Genomic DNA, 21291 nt, shown 5'->3' with positions numbered 1-21291 from the left:
ACTAGCCGCAGGTGCAGGTGGTGCGGTTTGGCGCACTCGGACGGCGACCAGGAAGTCTTCTTCCGACTCGTCTCTCAGAGCCCGTGAAGGCCCACCTAGAGCCGTAGCCGGTTTCTTTCTCTTAAGGGCCTTGGAAGTAGAGGGCTTGGAAAATCTACTCCATTTTCTACTTGGAGCTACCTCGGCTATGAGCTGTTCGGAATCAGCCGGGTTGAACATTGAACTTCCTCTCGGAGAGGGGGGCGGAGGATCCCTTAATTGAGTCATGTTCCGTTTCACTAAAAATAAAATGGAGTTAAAAAAAAAAAAAAAGAGGGGTATCAAACAAAACTCACCCCCGTGACCTTTCGCCACCCATCTACGCTTCGACAGTTCGGCCCAACATCGTAGCTGATGGGGGTACTGAGCCATGAGACTCTCAAGCCAGACCACGAGGTCATCAATAACCCGAGGAATCCACTTCCGGGCTGCAAGGCAAAACGAATGCGTAAACAAAAACGCAAAAACAAACCAACGGGGTAAAGCGTTAGAATAACTTACGTCATTTGTTCCATTTCTCAGGGAAGGGGCGATGGCTCGGAGGAATAACCTCGTCAGTCTTTACATGGACATAGCGCACTAACCACCCCCGATCCTTATCATCCACACTAGAAAGTATTGGTTATTTAGCACGCTTCAGCAATTTCTCGATTCCCCCGCGAAAGAAACGGGGAGAGTAAAGCCGGATCAAATGATCAAGCGTAAACGGAGCATTGACCTCGTTAGCCAAGAACCGAATGCATGTAACAACAAGCCAAACATTCGGTCCAATTTGTCCTAGGCATAGTTCATATGTTCGGCACATATCGAGAATGACCTCGTCAATTGGTGGGTCCAGATTAAACGTAAAAGGGAAGGTGTACACACTCGAATACCCCTCCTTATATGTGGTTATGTCTTCATCAGGGCCCGGCATCACAATCTCTGTAGGGCCGTAGCGCCACTTGCCGGCGGCTGGAGGTGTCGGACTCACATCCCAACCACAGTCAGCCCGAACTTGTGGTATAAGAGCCTCGGTGATAGCCGAAGGATAACACCGGACGTCGTGTCCTCAATCCGTATTGTCTCCTTTTAGGGGTTTTTCTGAAGTAAATTCGGAATCGAAGTTGAAAGTCGATGGCATTGCGTCTTCTCCCCAGGGTTCATAGGGGACTACTTCGGCCTTTGCATCGGCAGCAGCACCGGGGGCACGAGGGGAATCAGATGGAGTGTTTTCTCATGACGATGATTGCCTAGAACTCATTCTGAAGTGTCTTAAATCAAACAGAGTAAAAGAACAAACAAGAAGGGGATGAAGATCAAGAGGCTATTTTAGAAAATTTCTTCAAGAACTGGCAAAAAACTAATGCTTGTTTGAGAAAATGTGGTGTTGAATCCTTGAATCTTTGTGTTGGAGCGATTCTGTTAGTAAGAAATAAAATTGGAAAGGCAGAAATGAGAAGGAAAGAAGTGAGAAGGAAAGGGAATGCAAACTTATATAAGAGAAGCGAAACGCTTCCTATTCGGCACCTTTTGCCCAACCAACCACGAGTTGACACGTGCCGCGAAGCGACCAACCAGGAACCGACGCGTCCCTCGTGTCAGTGAAAAGACGTGATGCGATGTTTGGGGTTTCCCACGCATTCCCGATGAATCGCATTTAAGTCGAGCCCCTCCGAGAAAAATAGTTAAGTTCGGTGACAAAAATCGAACTACTAATAAATTCATAAGACGGTTCCATTGAACATCCTAATAGAAAAGTTGACATCGGCCTGAAAGACCATACAAAGGAAATTAACAAATCTACACCGGTCTGAGCGACCGTACAAAATTATAACTATCAGTCGAAAAGACCGAACAAAGCAAAATCTAAAAATCCCAAGCTCTATACCTCATCGGTCTTGGGTTGATCATTGTTCCCCGATAAAGCCGCTTTAAGTCGGTCATTCTTGCTCGAAGGCGGGCGATCCCTTCGAGAAGACTCTTCGGTGTTCGAGCTGGGGAAACATCAGTCGGGGGCACAGCGTCCTCATCATCATTTATCTCCACGATCGGTGTAGGACCTTCCCCGGAGGACCCCCCACGGGAGATCCTCCGAGATCTTACCCTAGCGCTAATTCCCGAACCTCCTGTTGGTGCCTCCGGTATAGCCCTTCTCTTCGGTACCCTAGCCGAACCGGGTGCACTTCCTTCGGTTATGTTCTCAGATCTTACTTGAGCATCCCTTGCCTTCGAATCTTTCTTCCCCGGAAGCCCTGACAGGAAAAACGAGATCAAAAAAGGCAAAGTAAAAATAAAATAAAAAAATAAATGCCATGGTAGCGAAGGACCGAGGTTTACCATAGTTCTTGCCCCTCCATCCGATTAGGCCTAAATCTCTCCAGGACCGGCCTACATGCTCGGCAGCACCCAACACGACAATTAACCACTCGAATATCCCAGGCAAAAGCTCGAGTTCAACAAAGAATAGGTTCGGGATTCCACTCTTCCGGTAAAGGAACGGGGTTGGCACGTTGCAATTGGGTCGTTTTCATGACAACGAATCGGTGCAACCATCCCCGATCATAGTCATCCTCGGGGTCGATTAGGCCCCGAGGGCCCCTTGGGATCTAATGTATGATGCCCCCACGAATGACTCGGGGTATGTAAATATGGATTAAATGGTCCAGAGTAAATGGGACTCCAGCTATATCAGCCAAAAACTGAATGCAATAGACGAGTCGCCACACTTGAGGAGCAATTTGCCCTACACAAATCCGATAATGTTGGCACATATCCGAAATCACTTGAGGAATTGGAAGCGTGAATCCGATGACGAATGGGTAAGTATACACGAGGAAATAACCTGGGATGTGGTGAGCAATCCGCACCCCTTGCCCGACAGGCAAAATCTCCACATCGCTGCCTAAGTCACATTCTCTCCAAACCCTAGGAATTATATCTTCGGTAACCAAGGATGCAAAATTCCTCACATGGTCGTAGTGATAGCCAACCTTACAGTCATCCTCAAAATTGAACCGAGCCGGAGAGATTTCAGCCGCTTAAAGTTCAAGGTCTGTCATGACGAGAGGTTCGAGAGTTGGTTCAGTAGGGGATGTCGGAGAGTTCGGAGAATGAACAGTGTTGGTTAACAACAATGAAGGAGAAGACATCTTAAAGCAAGACCAAAATTTTCAGAATGTGTGAAGAGGTGATGCTACGCATGGCTTTATATAGGGAGGAGGTTGAAGTTGGAGAAATTTCTAGAGGCTTCTAGAAGCTTCTAGTAACGGTAGAGTTCAGAAGGCCAAAGGATTCTGATGAAATCCACGTTACCAAAGCACGTAACGGAGCGACATTTATTACATTCGAAGTCTGCATAGTCCATTATGCGATTATGGTTTTGGGAGAACGAGGTCCTTTCAATCCATTTCCCGTTTCCACTTCTTTACTCCGAAAAATGGAAGGACTATCTGTGTACGGTGGGAACCTAATAAAAGTTCACTCTGATTCAGCGAGGGTCCGTTAGGTAACAGTCCGTGAAATGTAATCGTGGTTGAGTCCGAGCTAGCGAGTCCGTAGAGCTGCACCCGAAGAATGTTAGAGGATAAGTCCGAATCAACAGAAGGTTATCTTCCCCTGATTTCTCGCCCAAGATCGCGCCACCAACGGACGGGTCTGACTGTATCGGAACCGCTTTGACCCACGTGAGGGCTCGAGCCTCCTAGTTCTAGTAGGGCACTTACAATATTTAAACACATGTATCAGCTCCATTAGAAGGCATCACAATCATCTTAAACAATACATTGCAGTGGCTAATAAAAGTTCTTCCCCGTTTAAACCTTTGTTTTCAGTATTATTTTATTGTTCGTTCTTTGTAATCAACTGTCCGTTCAACAGTCCGGGGAAGGAATTTCCCCAAGTCGGACCTATTGTGCGTAGTCCGAGCGAAGGATCTTTTCCCCATCGGACTTGCCATCTCAAAACCCAGGCTTATTTACTCTTTTTCATACTATTTCCATACTGTTTTTCGTTGATTCTTATTCGTTAGATTTTTCCTTTGCTGTTAAGTTCAAGTCACATATCCTTTAAACCGCGTACAAATTCAATTGTTGCTCTTTAAGGGTAAACATATATATATATATATATATATATATATATATATATATATATATATATATATATATAGTCAAACAAGAAAAAAAAATGCAAAATTCATTTTTTTTTTTTTTTGCTAGAGTACTACACAAGTGATATCAATTTTTATTGCGGCTTACCGGTACATATTAGTGATCTAACAATTTAATATATTCCTTATATTGATAGTGAATAAAATATAAATTGAGAATACAAAAGAGTTTAAATTTTATTCACAGTGTACAAAATATTTTACATCAACAGATGAAATTGACCGGCTATTGTAGTGTACCTATTCTTTCCCAGTTTCTGTTTTTTCCTTCCGGTTTTCAAGTTACTTTTTCCTTTTAAAAGAAATTAAAACTTTCTGCACTCATCTATTTCCTTGAAATCCTCCCTCCATATTGTCTTTCTTTGCTCGTCTTTCTACCCATCCCTCTTTGATGTGATTGAACCACACATAGTCTACTACTCTCTTCGTTCCAAAAAGATTATCTTAGTTTGACTTGGCATAAAGTTAAAAAATAACAAAAAACTTTTGAAATGTATGGTCCAAAACAAGCCTTAAATATTTATGCTTATAAATCATCTCATAAAGTTAAATTATTTTTAAATATAAAAAAAAAGGAAAACAATCTTTTTGGGACGGAGGGAGTATGTTATATCTGCAACCTTATATGCTTCTTAACTTAAAAAAGAAAGGACAAACTGAAATTCCTCTGCAAAGCAGTGGCAGAGGAAATAAAAACACACTTTGTGCAGAAGAAGCTCCCAAGATCAACAATTAAAAGATGGAAGATTTACTTCACTGATTCTGACGATTTTCTTAAGAGAGAAAGATGAAGTTGGATTTTGATTTACGTTATAAAAAGGAAATATTCACAAATTTGGTTAGAGTATAACTAGAATTCTAATTTTAAAATATTTTCCTAAATTTTAGATTTAAGTTACTGTGGTAATCATTTAAATTTACCTGATGGTTTAAATATTTTGTAAACTGGTATAGAAAACATAAACTCATAATAAAATGACTTATGTGCTTGTGTCACGCGCACTATTTCATCAAATTATGTGGCTTGCTATTAATTATTATTGTACAATCACTGACCAACTTAAATTAAAAGAGTAACATGACGCACTTCCTGGTATGTGACTAGCTGGCTATGTTAGTTTTTTCTAACAAGTAGTTTCATTAAGAAGAGAATACAGTAGAGTCATTAATTGTGAACGAGCTTAATCTTATAAAAACATATATTTCTAATTTTTTTCTTTGCATAATACGTATCCATAATTGGATCTACAGAACTCATCCTAGATATGCAGTTTTATTCCAACACACACACACACATATATTTATACATATATTACTTCATGAGATGGATGAGGATGTGTTCATTTTTTAGCAGAAGCAGAACCTGCAGCTTGAGCACGAGCTTGGAAAAAAGCAAGCACCTCATCTCTCGGAGGTAGATATTCCTTGACTTGGCTGCAGTTAATATACTCATCTCTCCAGGCACAAAAATTTGGAAATTTTTCACTTGTCACTAATACAACTCCAGAGCTTTCTTCAAAAATTCCTAGCCAAAGTCCCACAAAATTTGCAGCCATATCAGCAAACCCAAATTTGTCACCCACAAAGAACTTCTTATCCTTGAGCTCATTATCAATTACTTTCAACATCTCACAAACTTCCTCTTTACCTTTCTCTTGCTCCTCTCCTTTGCGTAAGAAAGCATTCACCATTGCTGCCACCTGCAAAGCAATACTCAGAACTTAGCAACAATCACGACATGAATACTACGTCTCAATCTCAAACAAGTTACACACACTCCATTTATATCTGTACCATTATTATACACAATTATGAAAAGTATTCCAAGAACTCTATGTTTTCGATTCAAGACCTAAAGTAAATGTACTAACATGACTAAATTATGCAGATATGAATAAATAGCATGAAGATGAATTTTACCTGATCATCAAGGAACTTAACCCAGAAACGAGCTAAAGCTCGGTCATAAGGGTCTTTAGGCAAGATGGAAGGGCCTTCAAATGTCTCATCAATGTATTCAACGATTATCATAGACTCCGCAATAGGCTTGCCATTGTGAATGAGCACTGGAGTTTTCTTGTGAACTGGATTGGATTGAAGAAGTAGAGAACTCTTGTTATCTCGATCTTCTTCTATATATTCATATTTCACGCCCTTAATCTTTAGAGCCCACTCAACTCTGTGAGTAAATGGGCTATACCAAAAACCTAGCAATTTCACTTGTGCCATATGACAACTTTGGCTATTATTTGATAATTTACTCTGTTAAGCAAATTTCAGCGGTGGATGGTCCTCTCTTGAATTATGCTCTTCTTTTATACAAGGAAAAATCAATGATTTGTCTTAGCAACCAAATAAATGAGGGAGTGGTTGAAAAACCAAATGATCATTAAATAAACTCATGTTTGTCCAAGACCTGAAAGACATACGTAAGCACTTAGCTCAGCTAACTGTCTTTTGACTCATCACCGAGAGATTCTCTCAAAAGTTATGGTACTTTAGAGATTTCAAGTAGAAGAAATTTCTGACAACAGGTTTCGTGTTTTAATTTTGTAATCAGGAAATTCATGTAGGGAGCATTTTCTCTTTTAATAGGTTCAACGTGCGTGAATTTGAATTGTTGTGCTAATGAATATTAGATATCAGATGATTCTTTCAAAAAAAAAAAAAAACCACTATCACTACAAACTTCTTCTGACTTGTACATATTTTTTCAGGTGTATATCTTTTGTGGTGCAATATAATTAAGTCCTCACTGCGAACGCAAACGCCAAACCAGGCAACTTGCTTTGCTTTGCTGACAAGAAACTTCTTTTTTTATTTAAATGTTTGTTCATTAATGTCTTTTGTTTTATAAAATATGCGTAGTCAAAATATTTATAAAATCGATTTGTTCTTTTTTACTTATTTATTAGCCAAAATTTTGACCGTTCGTCCATTTGACACATAGTTCAGTTTTTGATGTGACAAAAAATTATTTTATGAAATTATCGTTATAGTAGCTAGAGTTCAGCTATTTTAATGTGACAAAATATTTATGTCATTTTTGTTAGTCGAGTAAATTTATGGCCACTGTCAGAAAACTATTTTGAGTTGTATGTTTACGTAAGATTCCCAATTTTTAACGATTGCCATATAGTCAAACAAGAAAAGATAAGAGAGTTTATGTTTTCTTTCTTTTCCGTTTTCCTTAACTATTTTTATAGGGAGAATCAAACTAATTCTTCGAGCTAGAGAGAAATTTTATATTTACAAAGCTCTCCTTCAAATATCCCATATATAAAGGTAGGTCGGAATTGATAAAAGAAGGACGTTAGACTTTCGGAATAAATAAGGGCAATGAAATTGGTAGAATTGCTCGGAACCTAGTAATCGATACTTTTTCTTTTGTATAGGTTGGGTTGGGCAGCGACTCTGCTCCTTGAAGTGAGGAATCAAAAGTCGTCGTTCGTTAGGCCCAGGTGTTGTGCATCTCTGGTGTTCTGCTCGTGGGGAGGGGAATGCGGGAAGTGGGGTTTCTCATCCAAAGATCTGTTACTCGCATTGGAGCCCGCTTAAATTCAGATGGCGCACCGTTGGACTAATTTTCTAGGGGAGGCACTCCTAATAATTTTTTTTCCCATTATACGGGTTCAAATGCGAGACCTCTAATTAAAGGTGAAAAAGATACTAGAGTTGAGTCTAATGTGTACTATGCCTGTCAATTAGGCCGGGTCGGCCCGAGACCGGCCCACCTAACCTGGCCCGGCCCCCCCAACCCGGTAAGAGGGCTAGTGGAAAAAATTAGGGGGTTGGGCCGGACATGCCATTTAGCCCGGTAGCCCGGCCCACCAAGTTCGGCCTCGAACTGCCGGCCCGACTGCCCGCCCACTTCGAATTAATTTTTTTTTAAAAAATAAAATTATTTAAGTGGTATATTTGTGTATATCTTGTATATGTTAATGGTATATTTGTGTATATCTTGAATATGTTGTTGGAATGAAGACTCCCAACGGCTATTTTAGTGCTAAAAATTATAAAAAGTTGAGAATGTGATACAAGACTACATAAGTAATTTAAAATAAAACTCAAACTTAAATTGATAACATTGCAAATTCAAAACATACAAACTTGAACGGTTAACTTATTACAAATGAAAAGTTCAAAACGCTAGCATCAATTGAGAAATTTAAAGAAGAGATAAACTTCAAAGTTCAATTTTGTGCCTTTTGTCCAAGTGCCTACGTAACGGACCGGTACCCCCAAAAACCGATTCGGACTTATGGAGATATATTTGACCACAATGTTGACATTTAACATGTTCCTCATCTACTCGCTCAAAATGCAACCACACCGGACTTGAAATTGATCTTCGGACTGGAGGAGGAGGTGGAGGATTATCATTATCCATTAAATTTAAATTTTGAGATTTGAACTTGGAAGCTGGAAGAGAGAGAGAGAGAGAGAGATTTAGATGAGTAGGAAATTTAGGGAAAGAGGAGAGTAGGGAATTGTGAGATAATTTGGAGAAGAATGAATGGTATTTATAGATTGAAAATAGGGCCAAAGTATCAGAATTTAGAATTAGAATTTAAGGAACTTGATGGTTAAAATAAAGTTGACAACAACTAGATTTTAAAGTATCAAACTTAATAAATTTTAGTATTAGAATTTTTTTAAAAATATTTAAAAATCCGCCCGCCCACTAACTAAACCAGCCCGGCCCACCTAAATTTCACTATGTACCCCTACCCGGTAGGGCGTCGGACACCCCTTTCTCCTCCAACCCGGCCAACTAACTATGGCCTGGCCCGGCCCCCAGCCCGGCCCCATGTGACCCTCATTTATATGGCCCGGCCCGGCCCGATCTGGCCCACTTGACAGGCTTAATGTGTACTTCGCTTTGAACAAACACTACAAATAAATAATACGCCGACTCAAGAAAATGAAGACCTTGGAATGCATTAACTAGAGACAAAGTATAATTGTCCAATTACTAATTCGTGCCTTTTGTAAACGTTGTCTATGACTTGGATATGAGTGATTATTATTTTAATAGTTAATTACACTGAGCACTCTTATAATATATTTAGTTTGGGATGCATCACCTATATTTTAGAATCAAAGAGTAATTGCCTATAGTATTAAAATTCTACACTTAAACATTCTATGAGGTATATTTGTAACTAAGTGTACTAAATTATAATTATTTAAAGATTGCTAAAATTATGAAAAAAAATTATGTAATTATTTTTATGAAATTTAACAAAAAATCAGTAAGACTAGACAAGACCTAGTTATTATCCTAGGCAGAGATGAGAGTACACTACACAAATGCTTTGTTAGAACTAGAGAAAACTGCTATAATGAAGTTGGAGAAATGGCATAATATGGAAGAGAATGTGCTCAAGCATAAGTCAAGAGCTCAGTGGGTGCAACTAGGAGATTCCAACTCTAAATATTTTTCAGTTCTGATTAAGGAGAGAGTGCATAGAAAAAAGATCCTGAAAAAACAATATATGCAAGGTGCGTGCCAAGCTAACAGATGATAAAGATATAAAACAAGAGATAGTGGCATTCTACAAGAGTTTGATGGGTTCATCTAATCCATCTGTGCTAGCAGTGAATAGAATAGTAATGAGGAAGGGGCCAGTTCTAACTCAACAACAAAGACTTGCTATATGTATGGAGGTGACTGATGAGGAAATTTATAAGGGAATGTGTTCAGCAGGTGATGACAAAGCCCCGGGGGTTGATGGATATAATGCTGTCTTTTATAAGAAACCTTGGCCACTTCTCATGAATAACATCACAAGAGCTATTAAAGAATATTTCCTTCATGAAAATATGTTCAAGGCTTTCAACTTTACATCCATTACTTCGGTTCCTAGCAAACCCCTTAACAGTAAAAGAGTATCAACCAATTGCTTGCTACACTCTGATATATAAATTGATTGCAAAAGTACTAACTGTCAGAATGCAAAGTGTCATGGCACAGAGATCATTAGCCTGTCCCAAGCTGGGTTCATACAAGGAAGGAATATAGCAGACAACATTTTCCTGGCACAAGAACTAGTGAAAGGGTATACTAGAAAGCAATTATCTCCCAGATTCATGCTAAAAATTGACCTTAAAAAAGCTTACGACTCAGTAGAATGGTCTTTCTTGGAGCAAATTGTGGAATGCTTAGGAGTCCCAAACCAATTTATACAGTGGGTGATGGGGTGTGTTCAAACTGTCAATTACTCCTTTCTTTGCATTTGATGCAAAGAAAGGACTCGGACAAGGAGATCTTATGTCTCCTTATTTGTTTGCAATTGCCATGGAATACTTAAGTAGGCTCCTCAATGATCTGAAAGGAAACAAGGAATTCAAATCTCATCCCATATGCAAGAAGCTAGGAATCACTCACATGTGTTTTGCAGATGATCTCCTCCTCTTTGCTAGAGGAGATCTGCCTTCAAAGGCAAGCATTATTCCAATATTTTCAAATTTCCTTAGTTGCTTCTGGTTTGCAAGCAAATCTGGACAAAAGTAGTGTGTATTTTGGTGGAGTTCAAGACCCTGAACAAGTATTGATCAAGCAACATCTTGGATTTAACATTGGGGAGTTGCCTTTCAAGTATTTAGGGACTCCCCTTTCTACTAAGAAGCTAATATTTGTTCAATGGATTCCTCTGATTGAGAAGATAGTGGCAAAAATCACTTCATGGACTGCTAAAAAGTTATCTTATGCAGGAAGAACTCAGTTGGTGCAATCAGTGCTATTTGGTGTCCAGGCTTACTGGTCTCAGATTTTTGTCTTACCAGTTAATGTATTGAAAGCTATAGATGGATATTGCAAATCCTATATCTGGTCAGGTACTAACACTATTACTAAGAAGGCACTAGTAGCTTGGGAAAGAGTTTGTCTACCAATTTTAGTAGGAGGACTTAATTTGATCAACAAACAATTGTGGAACAAAGCAGCAATTGTTAAAATATGTTGGGACCTAGCAATCAAACAAGACAAACTATGAATTAGATGAATCCATGCATTTTATATTAAGGATTGGGATTTCTTCAATGCCAACATACCCCAGCAGGCATCATGGATGATTAGGCAGATATTGTGTCACACCCCAAATCTAGAGAGGTGTGGCCAGCACCAGGTGGCACACTCGGCCCGAGCGAACCACTCTGAATCTATAACTTTGGAGGGGTAACCCTCAACTAAGGGCGATAGGGCCTACCTGCGCACAAACAACACCAACAAACTGGCAAGGCCACAATCTGAATATACTCAAACATGGGCTATCTCGTCTGAACTAGGCACACACACCCCAAACGTATATATACAACTGAGAAAGCCGACGAGGCTGCTATAACCGTACTCAATCAACCATATCAAAATAGGTATACATAAGGCCAAAGAAGGCTACAACACTGACGTACTATATAAAGGACTCGTCTACAAGCCTCGAAGGAAAACATAACTGTAACATGGTCGAGACAGGGTCCGGACCTACCCATTAAGTCTGTAAATACAAAGAAAGACACCAAAAGACTCGGCAACTCCTAACAGGAGCTCACCAATCAGCTGATACTAGATCCTGTCTACTGTGGAAGTCTGACCGCCTGTCTACTTGTATCTACAGGCATGAATGCAGTGCCCCTAGCCAAAGGAGCATCAGTACGAAATAATGTATCGAGTATGTAAGGTAATAGATAACTGAAACTAAGACTGAACTGAAAGCATAACAATTTGGAGGCCAAAGAATGCTCCGAACATCTCACCTATTCTGACTCATATGAAATAAAATATAGTAATCTTATATATTCTCACTGACCAAGCGGCCAGGAATATATATATCACTGACAATCAGGCCAGGCAACCTGTCTCAATGACTCGTCAACCAGGCGATCTGTCTCACTAACCCGTAGGCCAGGCATATCTGTCTCACTAACCCGCAGCGTACAAATTGCCTCACCGACCAGGTGTGCTAAAGAAAATGTCTCACTAACCAAGTGGCCAGGCCAAACAAAATAGCTCTCTCTCTATATATATATATATATCATGTGTAAATATATCGACATTTTTTAATACATCAACATGTCACTTTCTAACTCTTCTATTAACAACGGACTAAGAAGTAGATAGGAATCCCTCGGAAGATACAATATCACATCTAGAAGCGTTACACCTCTATACAATTGTTCTCCTTTTTTTTTTGGGGTTCGATAAACGCTTATTATCTATGGATCATGCCAAGAAAAGAAAGGATATCCATTACATACCTTAATCTCCTTGAATCATTAATACCTCTCAAGCAGCCCACAAAACAATTCAATCTACAATAGCACAATGAGGCTCATGATTAATACTAAATAGAGGTTACGTTCGTAACTTAAGCTAGTAGTTCGTCTAAGCAAATTTGGGCGGAATATCCCCTATAACAAGGACTCCCTTTCAATACCATATTATAACAACAACAATTAGGAAAGTCTAGCAAACATACAATATCCATAACAAGAAGCCAAAAAACACCAACAAGTCACACCTACATCACGACGAGCGGCAAGCTCGGATTGGAACCCGTATACCCCTTTTCGCTCCTTAAAACTTCTTATCTTAACTTGAAAATACTATTAACATGATTAAGAAGTTATTTATCAATAATTACAGCCCTTTAACATACATATATATCAAGAAAAACAATCCACAATCCCAACTCACTCCGATTACTAATTCTAGATACTAGTTCATGTTTAATCCTTCTATTTAACTTAACCAACATCAAATTAACGTTAAGCACAAGCAAAAACATAGTATAATTACCTCTTACAGTATCTTCAACTCTAAATCCAAGAGTTACCAAGCTTACAACAGCCCTGAATGTCAATATAACATCATAGAAGTGCCAATCTTTACTTAAGCTAATCTCCAAGGTTAATCTTGGGCTAAATCATCAAAGCTCACCCTTGATCACTTATGAAATTCTTGGGAGCATTTTTGGGAATATGAGGACAAATTTTGAGTAGAAAATGAGTTAAAATGAACCCTTAAACGTATTTATAACAGAAGAAGGTCGGCCACCACCATAGTAGGTCCCAAAAGTGGCTGCCTGCGTGGTCTCGCGAAAACGTGAATATCTCTCTACTCTGGCATCCCATTGACTAACGGTTTAATAAGTTGGAAATTAGACTCATAGATCTTCAATTTTATAGGTGGAACATCCCGTAACTCTAAGTATATTGAGAGAAAAGCTCAGTGCCATTAGACCTAAATTTCAGCAAAATTTATGAACGTAACTTGCGATACTTTTTGCCAATTTTATTTTACAACTTGCTTGACTTCAAACTTAACATAAGAATATTATATGATTCAAGTATCTTAAAACACGAGCTCCTTAACATGTTAAGCACTCCTAGTTTAACCCTGAAAGTATGGGTTATAACACATTTGATTCGTTTAACCCCGAAACCTTTAGATACTCGCTTAACACTTGCTAAAAGTTTTTCTTAACCTTATAAGGGTTCCATGGCCTCTCCAAGATTATTCTGGTTTACTTATGACATAAACGATAAGAAAATTTGCAAGGTGTAACATCCTTCCCCCCTTTAGGAGCATTCGACGAATATTGGGACATATCGGGGTAACTTCTGATCCTTGAGATTCATGAAACCTTCAACTTATTACGCTTGAATAGATCATGTTATTGCTCCGTCTTTTCCTTTCATACAATAATGCTACAATTACTCTTGAATGTTTGATCCTTCTTCCCTCATTTATGTTTTATATAGTCTTGTTCGTATCCTCGGTAACATAAGACATTTCTTATAGCATCATGGATTTATGTACAGTCACTGAAATTACTCATAAGATCGATCTTTATATTACTTGCTTATTGTTCAACTTATTATTTCAATATCGAGACATTGTTATATAAACGTATATTACTCCTGAGGTGGTTTTTATTTAGTCTCTTACAGTTTGGCGTGGCCTTATATACCCTAATCTGCTTGTCTTGCTATACCATTGAGTCCTTCATGCGTAAGATCTTTAAGAATACCTTGATTTGACATTCTAACTTCTTCATGAATTCTCTATTAGCCTTAGACCAGCATTTCATACAGTAGAACAATTTCATCCCTTTAAGCTATTGGGTGAATCTGCATTCCTCTTTATATCACATTTTATAATGCTATCCCATGATCCTCATATTTTTCCACATGTGTAGATAATATGATGGTTCTAACTTAATAGATGGAATCCTTCTTGTGTCCTCATAAGGTCTGGGATTCTTACTGATCATCTAACATGCACATTTCACTTAACTATCCCTTTGAAAAGCTGCGACATAAGTAACTTGTTGCATCCAAGTTTTCTTGAGAGGAAGTCTACAAAGGTTTCCATAACTGAACTCTTTAAATAACTATACTAAGACAGAACATTATATATCCGAACTGCTTTCTTAATTTGATTAACTCATATAACCTTTGATAACTGATCCAACAATGTAGGCGGTTCTTGTTGGGATATTTATAATCTCCTCTGTAGAATCAGACTTTCCACATTCATAACAATCGATCCCTGCCTCTATATCATAATCAATGTATTTTGTTTTAGCCCACTATAATCTTGACATTTTATAACTTCTTTCTCCAAGTCATCTCATCAAAGTTGATGTCATCATGGTATATCTTTGATGTTTCAAAATGGAATGGACAATGGATCTTAGTCCTATCCTTATCTTATCTATTCTATCAATCTTTAAACACGTCTTCGGTCTTGATGTCTATTATTCTTCTAATAACTTCAATCCTATTACAGCCCACTTCTTTAGGTTAGATAAGATCTTCCTGACGATATCCTCACCTTCTTGGCTATAGAAGTAACTTCGTTATTTCCCTGTGTTTCCCGACGTATACTATGCTTTAACTGTTATTGCTCCTGTCTAATTGCAGTCTAATCATTGCAGCTATACATTTGCTTGATTTTATCTTTATGTACTCAAACTATTTTGCAATACGTAGTCCTACCTCATCGAACAACTTATTTAACAAAATTTTCTTGCTTGCTTGTTAATCACTTGCGGTTTCACGAAAAAATGTACACTATCTCTATCTGAATTCACCTTACTTTAACCATGTCGTCTTATGCGAAGTCACTTGTCTCCGCCCTTGATTTTTACCGCTAATAGCCGTCAATTTTTCATTCCGGCCTATCTTATTTCTTTTCATCCGCAATTCAACCCCAATTCCTTATATTCTGGATTCCCCCTAAAGTTCTGGACATCGTCTACTTGCCTCAACCTTTGTGTTATCATACATATTATCATATTTTGTCGTGGTTATTCCAGGTATAACAGAACTGTCATCGTATACCAGCTAACTTTTATACTATCTCTATCTACTTCCGTCTTTCTCTTATTGTCAATTCTAAATCTTATCCTCAATGTCAACGTTGCTGTTACTAACTTGAATGGTTTCTCCCTTTTAGGCTTTTCTCGAAAAGTTACACTATTCCTTTGTCATTGCTTCCATTCCGACTATCACCTTGACATTGTGACTTAATAGCAGTATGACTAATTCGAAGTAACTACACCATTAGATTTTATCATAGTCCGTCTTTAACTCCGAGTACTATCGTATTTAATCCTTCTCTATTTCTTCGTCAATTAACCTATCATTGCCTTCACTTTGTACTCTCAAGTAGATCTTCCTATGGAGTTGTACCTCCCAACTTTGTCTATCATTCTATTTAACATTCCCCTGTATAAGGTGTCTGGTAGCGTCCGTCGTTAATTCATCCCTTTTCCTTGTTGTTATACTCACGCGTCATGCTTTAAGATGGTTTCTAACCCCTTTTTGTCACGATTCCTCTATCTTTTCGTTGTCCAACAAGATATGCTTTTGACCTGGTACCTTATCATCTTATCTTCCCCCCTTAGGGAAGTGACCCAATACTTATGTCTAAATTTATTCATCTTTTGTTTTCTATAGGTCCATGTTCTTGTCCACACAGGATTGGTCTAAGGGTAACCTTTCATCTTCTGAGACAATTTATTGAGATGTACATGTACATAGAGGATTATATATCCTTACGGCATACCCAAGGGCTTAGCCTTCCGTCAAAGAGACCTTTATGAATCTCCTTTGATCTTCTTTCCATTAATCATTTTCTTCCTTTTACTCATTAACTCACTCATCACTGTAATAGTGACTAGTACAAGATTCCTTCTTAATAAAGTCCATCTTGCGTTGATGTCTCTCCATTGCATGATCATTTGACCTTATGGTAGGTTTCCTTCAGAGTACTGGTTCATCAATAATGAAGAACATAACTTATATCACTTTGTAATTTTGAACACATTCACCTTCTATCCTTCCTAGTGTCACGACCCAAATTACCAAGTCGTGATGGCACTAGTCCCACCGTACTAGTAATCCAACACCAAACATTAATAGCCCAAAATAAGCAGAAATACTAAAAGTGGAATAAATCATACAAGTCAACTTCAAATCTTAACAATCTTAAATAGAAATACTTAAATAGTTATTACAATCCTTCCCAAAATCTGATGTCACCATAACACAAAGACAACTAAGAGTATGAAATAGTTCCAATACATAAGAAACTATCTGAATTGAAGAAGACAAAAAATAAAGGATAAGGAGAATCCGGAGCCTTCCAGAATCCAAAGAGCTAACCCCGGTCTCTCGAGCAGGCTCTAGCCGGCTGCCTGTGTCACACCCCAACTTTTGATAGGGCATGATGGGCACTCGACCCTTACTTAGGGCCGAGCGAACCCGCTGATTCTCGTGATACTCATAATCTTACTAGACTCTTAAATCATGAAATGAGTGCATAATGTAAGTTTTTCAAAAAAAAATATGCTTTTCGTCTTTCTCAAATCAAGTAAAATCTGTAAACATATGAAATTTGTAACATAATGCATAATAATACATCGGCTCACGCAGCCGCTTACAAGACGACATGTTATATACGTGACTGCGTCCGCAAAGTCTCTAACATAAATCAAGATACCATAACATAGATACTCGACTCGGCAAAGCACTTCGGAAGGAAATGGAGTTCGCCAATCCGAGCTGGAACATCTTCTACTAACATCCTCTACTCATCCTCTACACACACGTGGCATGAAACACAAAGGTCCACAAGAAGGGACGTCGCACGAATAATGTACTGAGTATGTAAGGCATGGGTAACAACATAATATAGATATGGAAGGTAACATGGAATAAGAGAGATAACCTGTTCATCCGGATGCCTCATAAGGCGGATGTCACGCATGCTTAGCCTTTAAAAAAAATATTTTATACATATACATAGTACCATGCCCGGCCATTAAGGCTCGGTGTCATATATATAGTATCATGCCTAGCTATTAAGGCTCGGTGTCATATATATAGTATCATGCCCGGCCATTAAGGCTCGGTGTTATCATCATTAGCCCGCGTCCGGGCCTCCCGCGTCCGGGCAATATCATAACATGCCCACTGCAGTGGTGTGCACATCTACGTGCCATGCCCGGCCGACTATAGCGCGGCGCGGTGTGAGAAAATACATACATATATATAAAGCATGCATGAGAGCCCAATCAAAAGCCACAATTATATCGGAGTGACGTAAGGTCGGTAGCCTCCGATTATATTATGGAGTAATCATCATCGCTCTATCTCGCCTTGAAGGAACAATTATTATAAGGCGAGATCAACAACAATGAATAAAATCGAGAAAATCATGAAATAATCTCAATAATCTCATAATAGTATGAACATCATAAGCTTTGGAATTTCTAGAATTTAAAATCATCATCATCATAGAAACATTCTCATCTTTAACATCGTCATTCATATTGTAAAAACATGTCCGTTGTTGTTGTCATAAAAGCTTATAGAATCATAAATCTTTGACTCGAAAAATAGGAACATTTTGGAAAATATTTATGGATTATCAAGAAAGAAGTCAGGCCTTTGGATCATAAACTCTATGAATCATGAATTTCTAGTTTTTTGGGAATAAAAATATTTTTGGAAAACATTTATGGATTCACATAAAGGGATCATGAGACCATTATTGGGCTGAACTGAAAACAAGGAACTGCGCAGAGTTCCGCTTTCCTTCCGCAAGCGCAAGGTTCTGAGGGCTTTCGCTTTCCTTCCGCATCAAGCGTGATGTCCTGAAGCTTTCTGCGCAGAACTCTATTTTTCCTTCCGCGGCAATGTTCGGAGGCTGGTTTTGAATGAGAAATCAAGGATCGGATTCTTGTCCTTTCGGGGTGACATAAGGTCATTAACCCCCGAATAGTTTATGGAATTCATATCGAGTTCAAAGGATTAGTCGATGACGATGAGTGAAATAATGTCTTAAAACCAATCAAACGACAAAACCTTAAGATTCAAAATACAAGGCATAAGAATGAAATGGAATTTGTTATGGAACGCTCGTGTTTATGTACTAATTGTATTCATAAGAAAGGAATCATGCCTTTAGGAGAAAGGAACTAGCCTTAACATACCTGGAAGATAATTTCTCGACTTCCAACTTACTTCCGGTCTTGCAATTCACTTAAGATCATTCATAGCCTCGTAATCTACATATACGACCATTCATACTATTGTTAGGCTCATCGTCATATGCTCATCTTAAACCCTTAATTTAAATCCATTTAGCATCTGCCGAAATTCGGCGATCTCCCCTGTTTATATGCCTAGCCCGAAATCACAATCCAATAAGCAACAACAATAACAACAATACCAACATCAACAACAATAATATTAACACCAAGATGCTCCATAACATCCCACAAGATGTTTATTCAATTTCTCCATCAACAGTTCATTATACGATCATTTCATAACTTTATCTCCATAAATAAACTGAAATTAATATTAATAAGGAGAAATTCATACCTTATTCTTGATAGAGCGGCAATATCTTCAATATTCACTTTGAATCCAAGCCAATTCCACCGCAAGACAATACTACAATCGCAACTGCACGTTACCCGGACCTCGATTAATACTTCGTCACTTGAAATTACTCAAAATCCTCACTTTTATGATGTATATTTACTCTCTCTTTGTTGCTGAATTTTCTGGAATATTTGGAGGAATTTTAGTGCAGAAGAAATGGGGTTTTTGCCCCTTATATAGGTGCCAAAGTCGGCATCACTGTAGCAGTTACTGTTCATTCACGAAAATTATTTCAAGACCTAAAACTTTTATACATCGTTCTCTTTATTTGCATACTTGGATATGCCCAAAACTCCATACAGTCTGTATAACTTATTCAACATCCCAAACTTAGCAAAACTTTTTTTATTTTTTTCTGATTCGTTTAACCTCCAACCTTCGCGACACTTACTTATCACTTGTTGAACATAACATAAACACTTATAACTTCAAACATAATCCTATCCTTTGAGCTTATGTGACTACCCTATGATGCATCTCAACGCACGAGAATACGGGATATAACAGCCTGGTAGTCGCGAGCACCACTTGTGCTAGGAATCGAGTCTGCACACAAAAAGGTGCAGCAAATGTAGCGTAAGTACAAATACAATAGGTACTTAACAGCATCGTTGACCGACCCTTTTCAGAATGGAGATGAGAGTTGGTTACGATACCACAACCACACTTGTCCGCTATTAGTCCAAAATACAAGATAACCATACTTTAAGCTCAAATAGCAAGTAGAATCCAAGAAAAGGCAAGTCAAATACCAATAATCACAATAATAACATAAGATGAATGAGATGCAAATACAATGCAAGGCCTTAGTTTCCACTTCCCGATATACACACATTCGAATACTAATGAATCGTGACCTATGGAGGGCTCATGAGGCCCATATATCACCGCTCCAGAAAATCATCGGATCACATACCGCTCTGATAGCAACCTCAGATCATGGTTTCCACATATCATATCTCGAGTACCTGTCACTTAGCCAACCGGACCCATTTGTTAACGGAACGTGCTAAAACATCATCGCTCGTCTAGAACAAGATCCCATCGGTCTCACAATTATATTCTCAAATTGTATGCATGAATACATATAACGTATGAATATGGTATACATCAAGTTAACAACCAGCATATAAGCATGGAATGCATCCTCATGTCTACAGCATCATAAATGCTTCACTTTTTTACTTTTCTTTACTTTAACGAGATGTATACAAACTAACAAGACAAGCAATAACAATAACAGACATAAAGTACGGGCATTGAACCCCAATCACATATCCAAAGAATCGTACTATTCTATCATCTAGTGCCAGAGCATGGCATTCAGACCAACTATACAATTGAAATTGAACAAATACCCATAACATGATGACCGATATCCGATACTGGTGCTCGTCACCTTGCGGGTATCGGAACCCCCTTAATTCACCCAATTCCCTCTTATTAGGTTCATTTTATCCAACACATACATTCAAGAAAGAGTTCAAGGTCTCACCATGCCTAGAGTTGCCAAATCTCGAATTATGAAGCTTGAAACTTCGTTCTTCATAGTCTCCAAAACCAGAATAAAAGTCAAATCAAATACGACGATTATGCGTTAGAACACGAATCCAACAACACCCATATACCTACATAATCCAAAACCCCAAATTTAGTCCTAAAATTAGGATTCCAAACCCAAACGGCAAAACAGTAAATTAAGCCTAGAATCATGTTCTGTAACGACCCGTTTGGTCGTTATTCCATTTCCAACCCTTTTGATCCCTTTTCGAGCTTTATTAGCTCATATTTGAACCACAGGGACCATTGGTACACTTTCTGAGGTCATTAGACTTGATTTGGGTAAGTTTTAGGGAACTTTGGCTTTTAAGTGAAATCAGTTGACTCAGAGTTAACTTTGGGTAAACGGACCTTTTTCGGGAATTCATCGATTTTGAGAGGTCCGAAGGGTCTTTTAGAACTTGTTCGTATATTTTATTGGGTTCCCAATGCACTCGGTGCATTTTAGGACTTGGGTTGGGAAGTTAGATTTGAGGTATAGAGGGTTAACTCGGTCAAAAAACACGAGACCTCGTTAGGTGATTCCGTGATTCGTATTGTTTTCATGTATGTCTAATATGGCATGTGGAGATGGCATCGGCGAT

General features: G+C 38.5%; 2 protein-coding genes across 2 annotated transcripts; one reads left to right on the top strand and one right to left on the bottom strand.

Annotated features, from left to right (window-relative positions):
• Positions 1–5367: 5367 nt before the first annotated feature.
• LOC132057071 (probable glutathione S-transferase) lies at positions 5368–6505 on the bottom strand. Its single transcript, XM_059449509.1, has 2 exons — positions 6107–6505; positions 5368–5886 (listed from the first exon to the last, which is right to left on the bottom strand). The coding sequence occupies exons 1-2, from the start codon at positions 6413–6415 to the stop codon at positions 5527–5529; spliced, it is 669 nt and encodes a 222-aa protein (XP_059305492.1). The 5' UTR covers positions 6416–6505; the 3' UTR covers positions 5368–5526.
• A 2975-nt stretch (positions 6506–9480) lies between these two features.
• On the top strand, positions 9481–11184 carry LOC132057927 (uncharacterized). The gene is made up of 3 exons (XM_059450507.1): positions 9481–9597; positions 9692–10078; positions 10591–11184. The coding sequence occupies exons 1-3, from the start codon at positions 9481–9483 to the stop codon at positions 11182–11184; spliced, it is 1098 nt and encodes a 365-aa protein (XP_059306490.1).
• The last annotated feature ends 10107 nt before the right edge of the window (positions 11185–21291 follow it).

This window comes from Lycium ferocissimum, chromosome 5 (genome assembly GCF_029784015.1).
Source record: "Lycium ferocissimum isolate CSIRO_LF1 chromosome 5, AGI_CSIRO_Lferr_CH_V1, whole genome shotgun sequence".
NCBI lineage: Eukaryota > Viridiplantae > Streptophyta > Magnoliopsida > Solanales > Solanaceae > Lycium > Lycium ferocissimum.
Note: the sequence above shows the minus strand (reverse complement) of the source record. Positions and strands in the feature narration are given on the sequence as shown.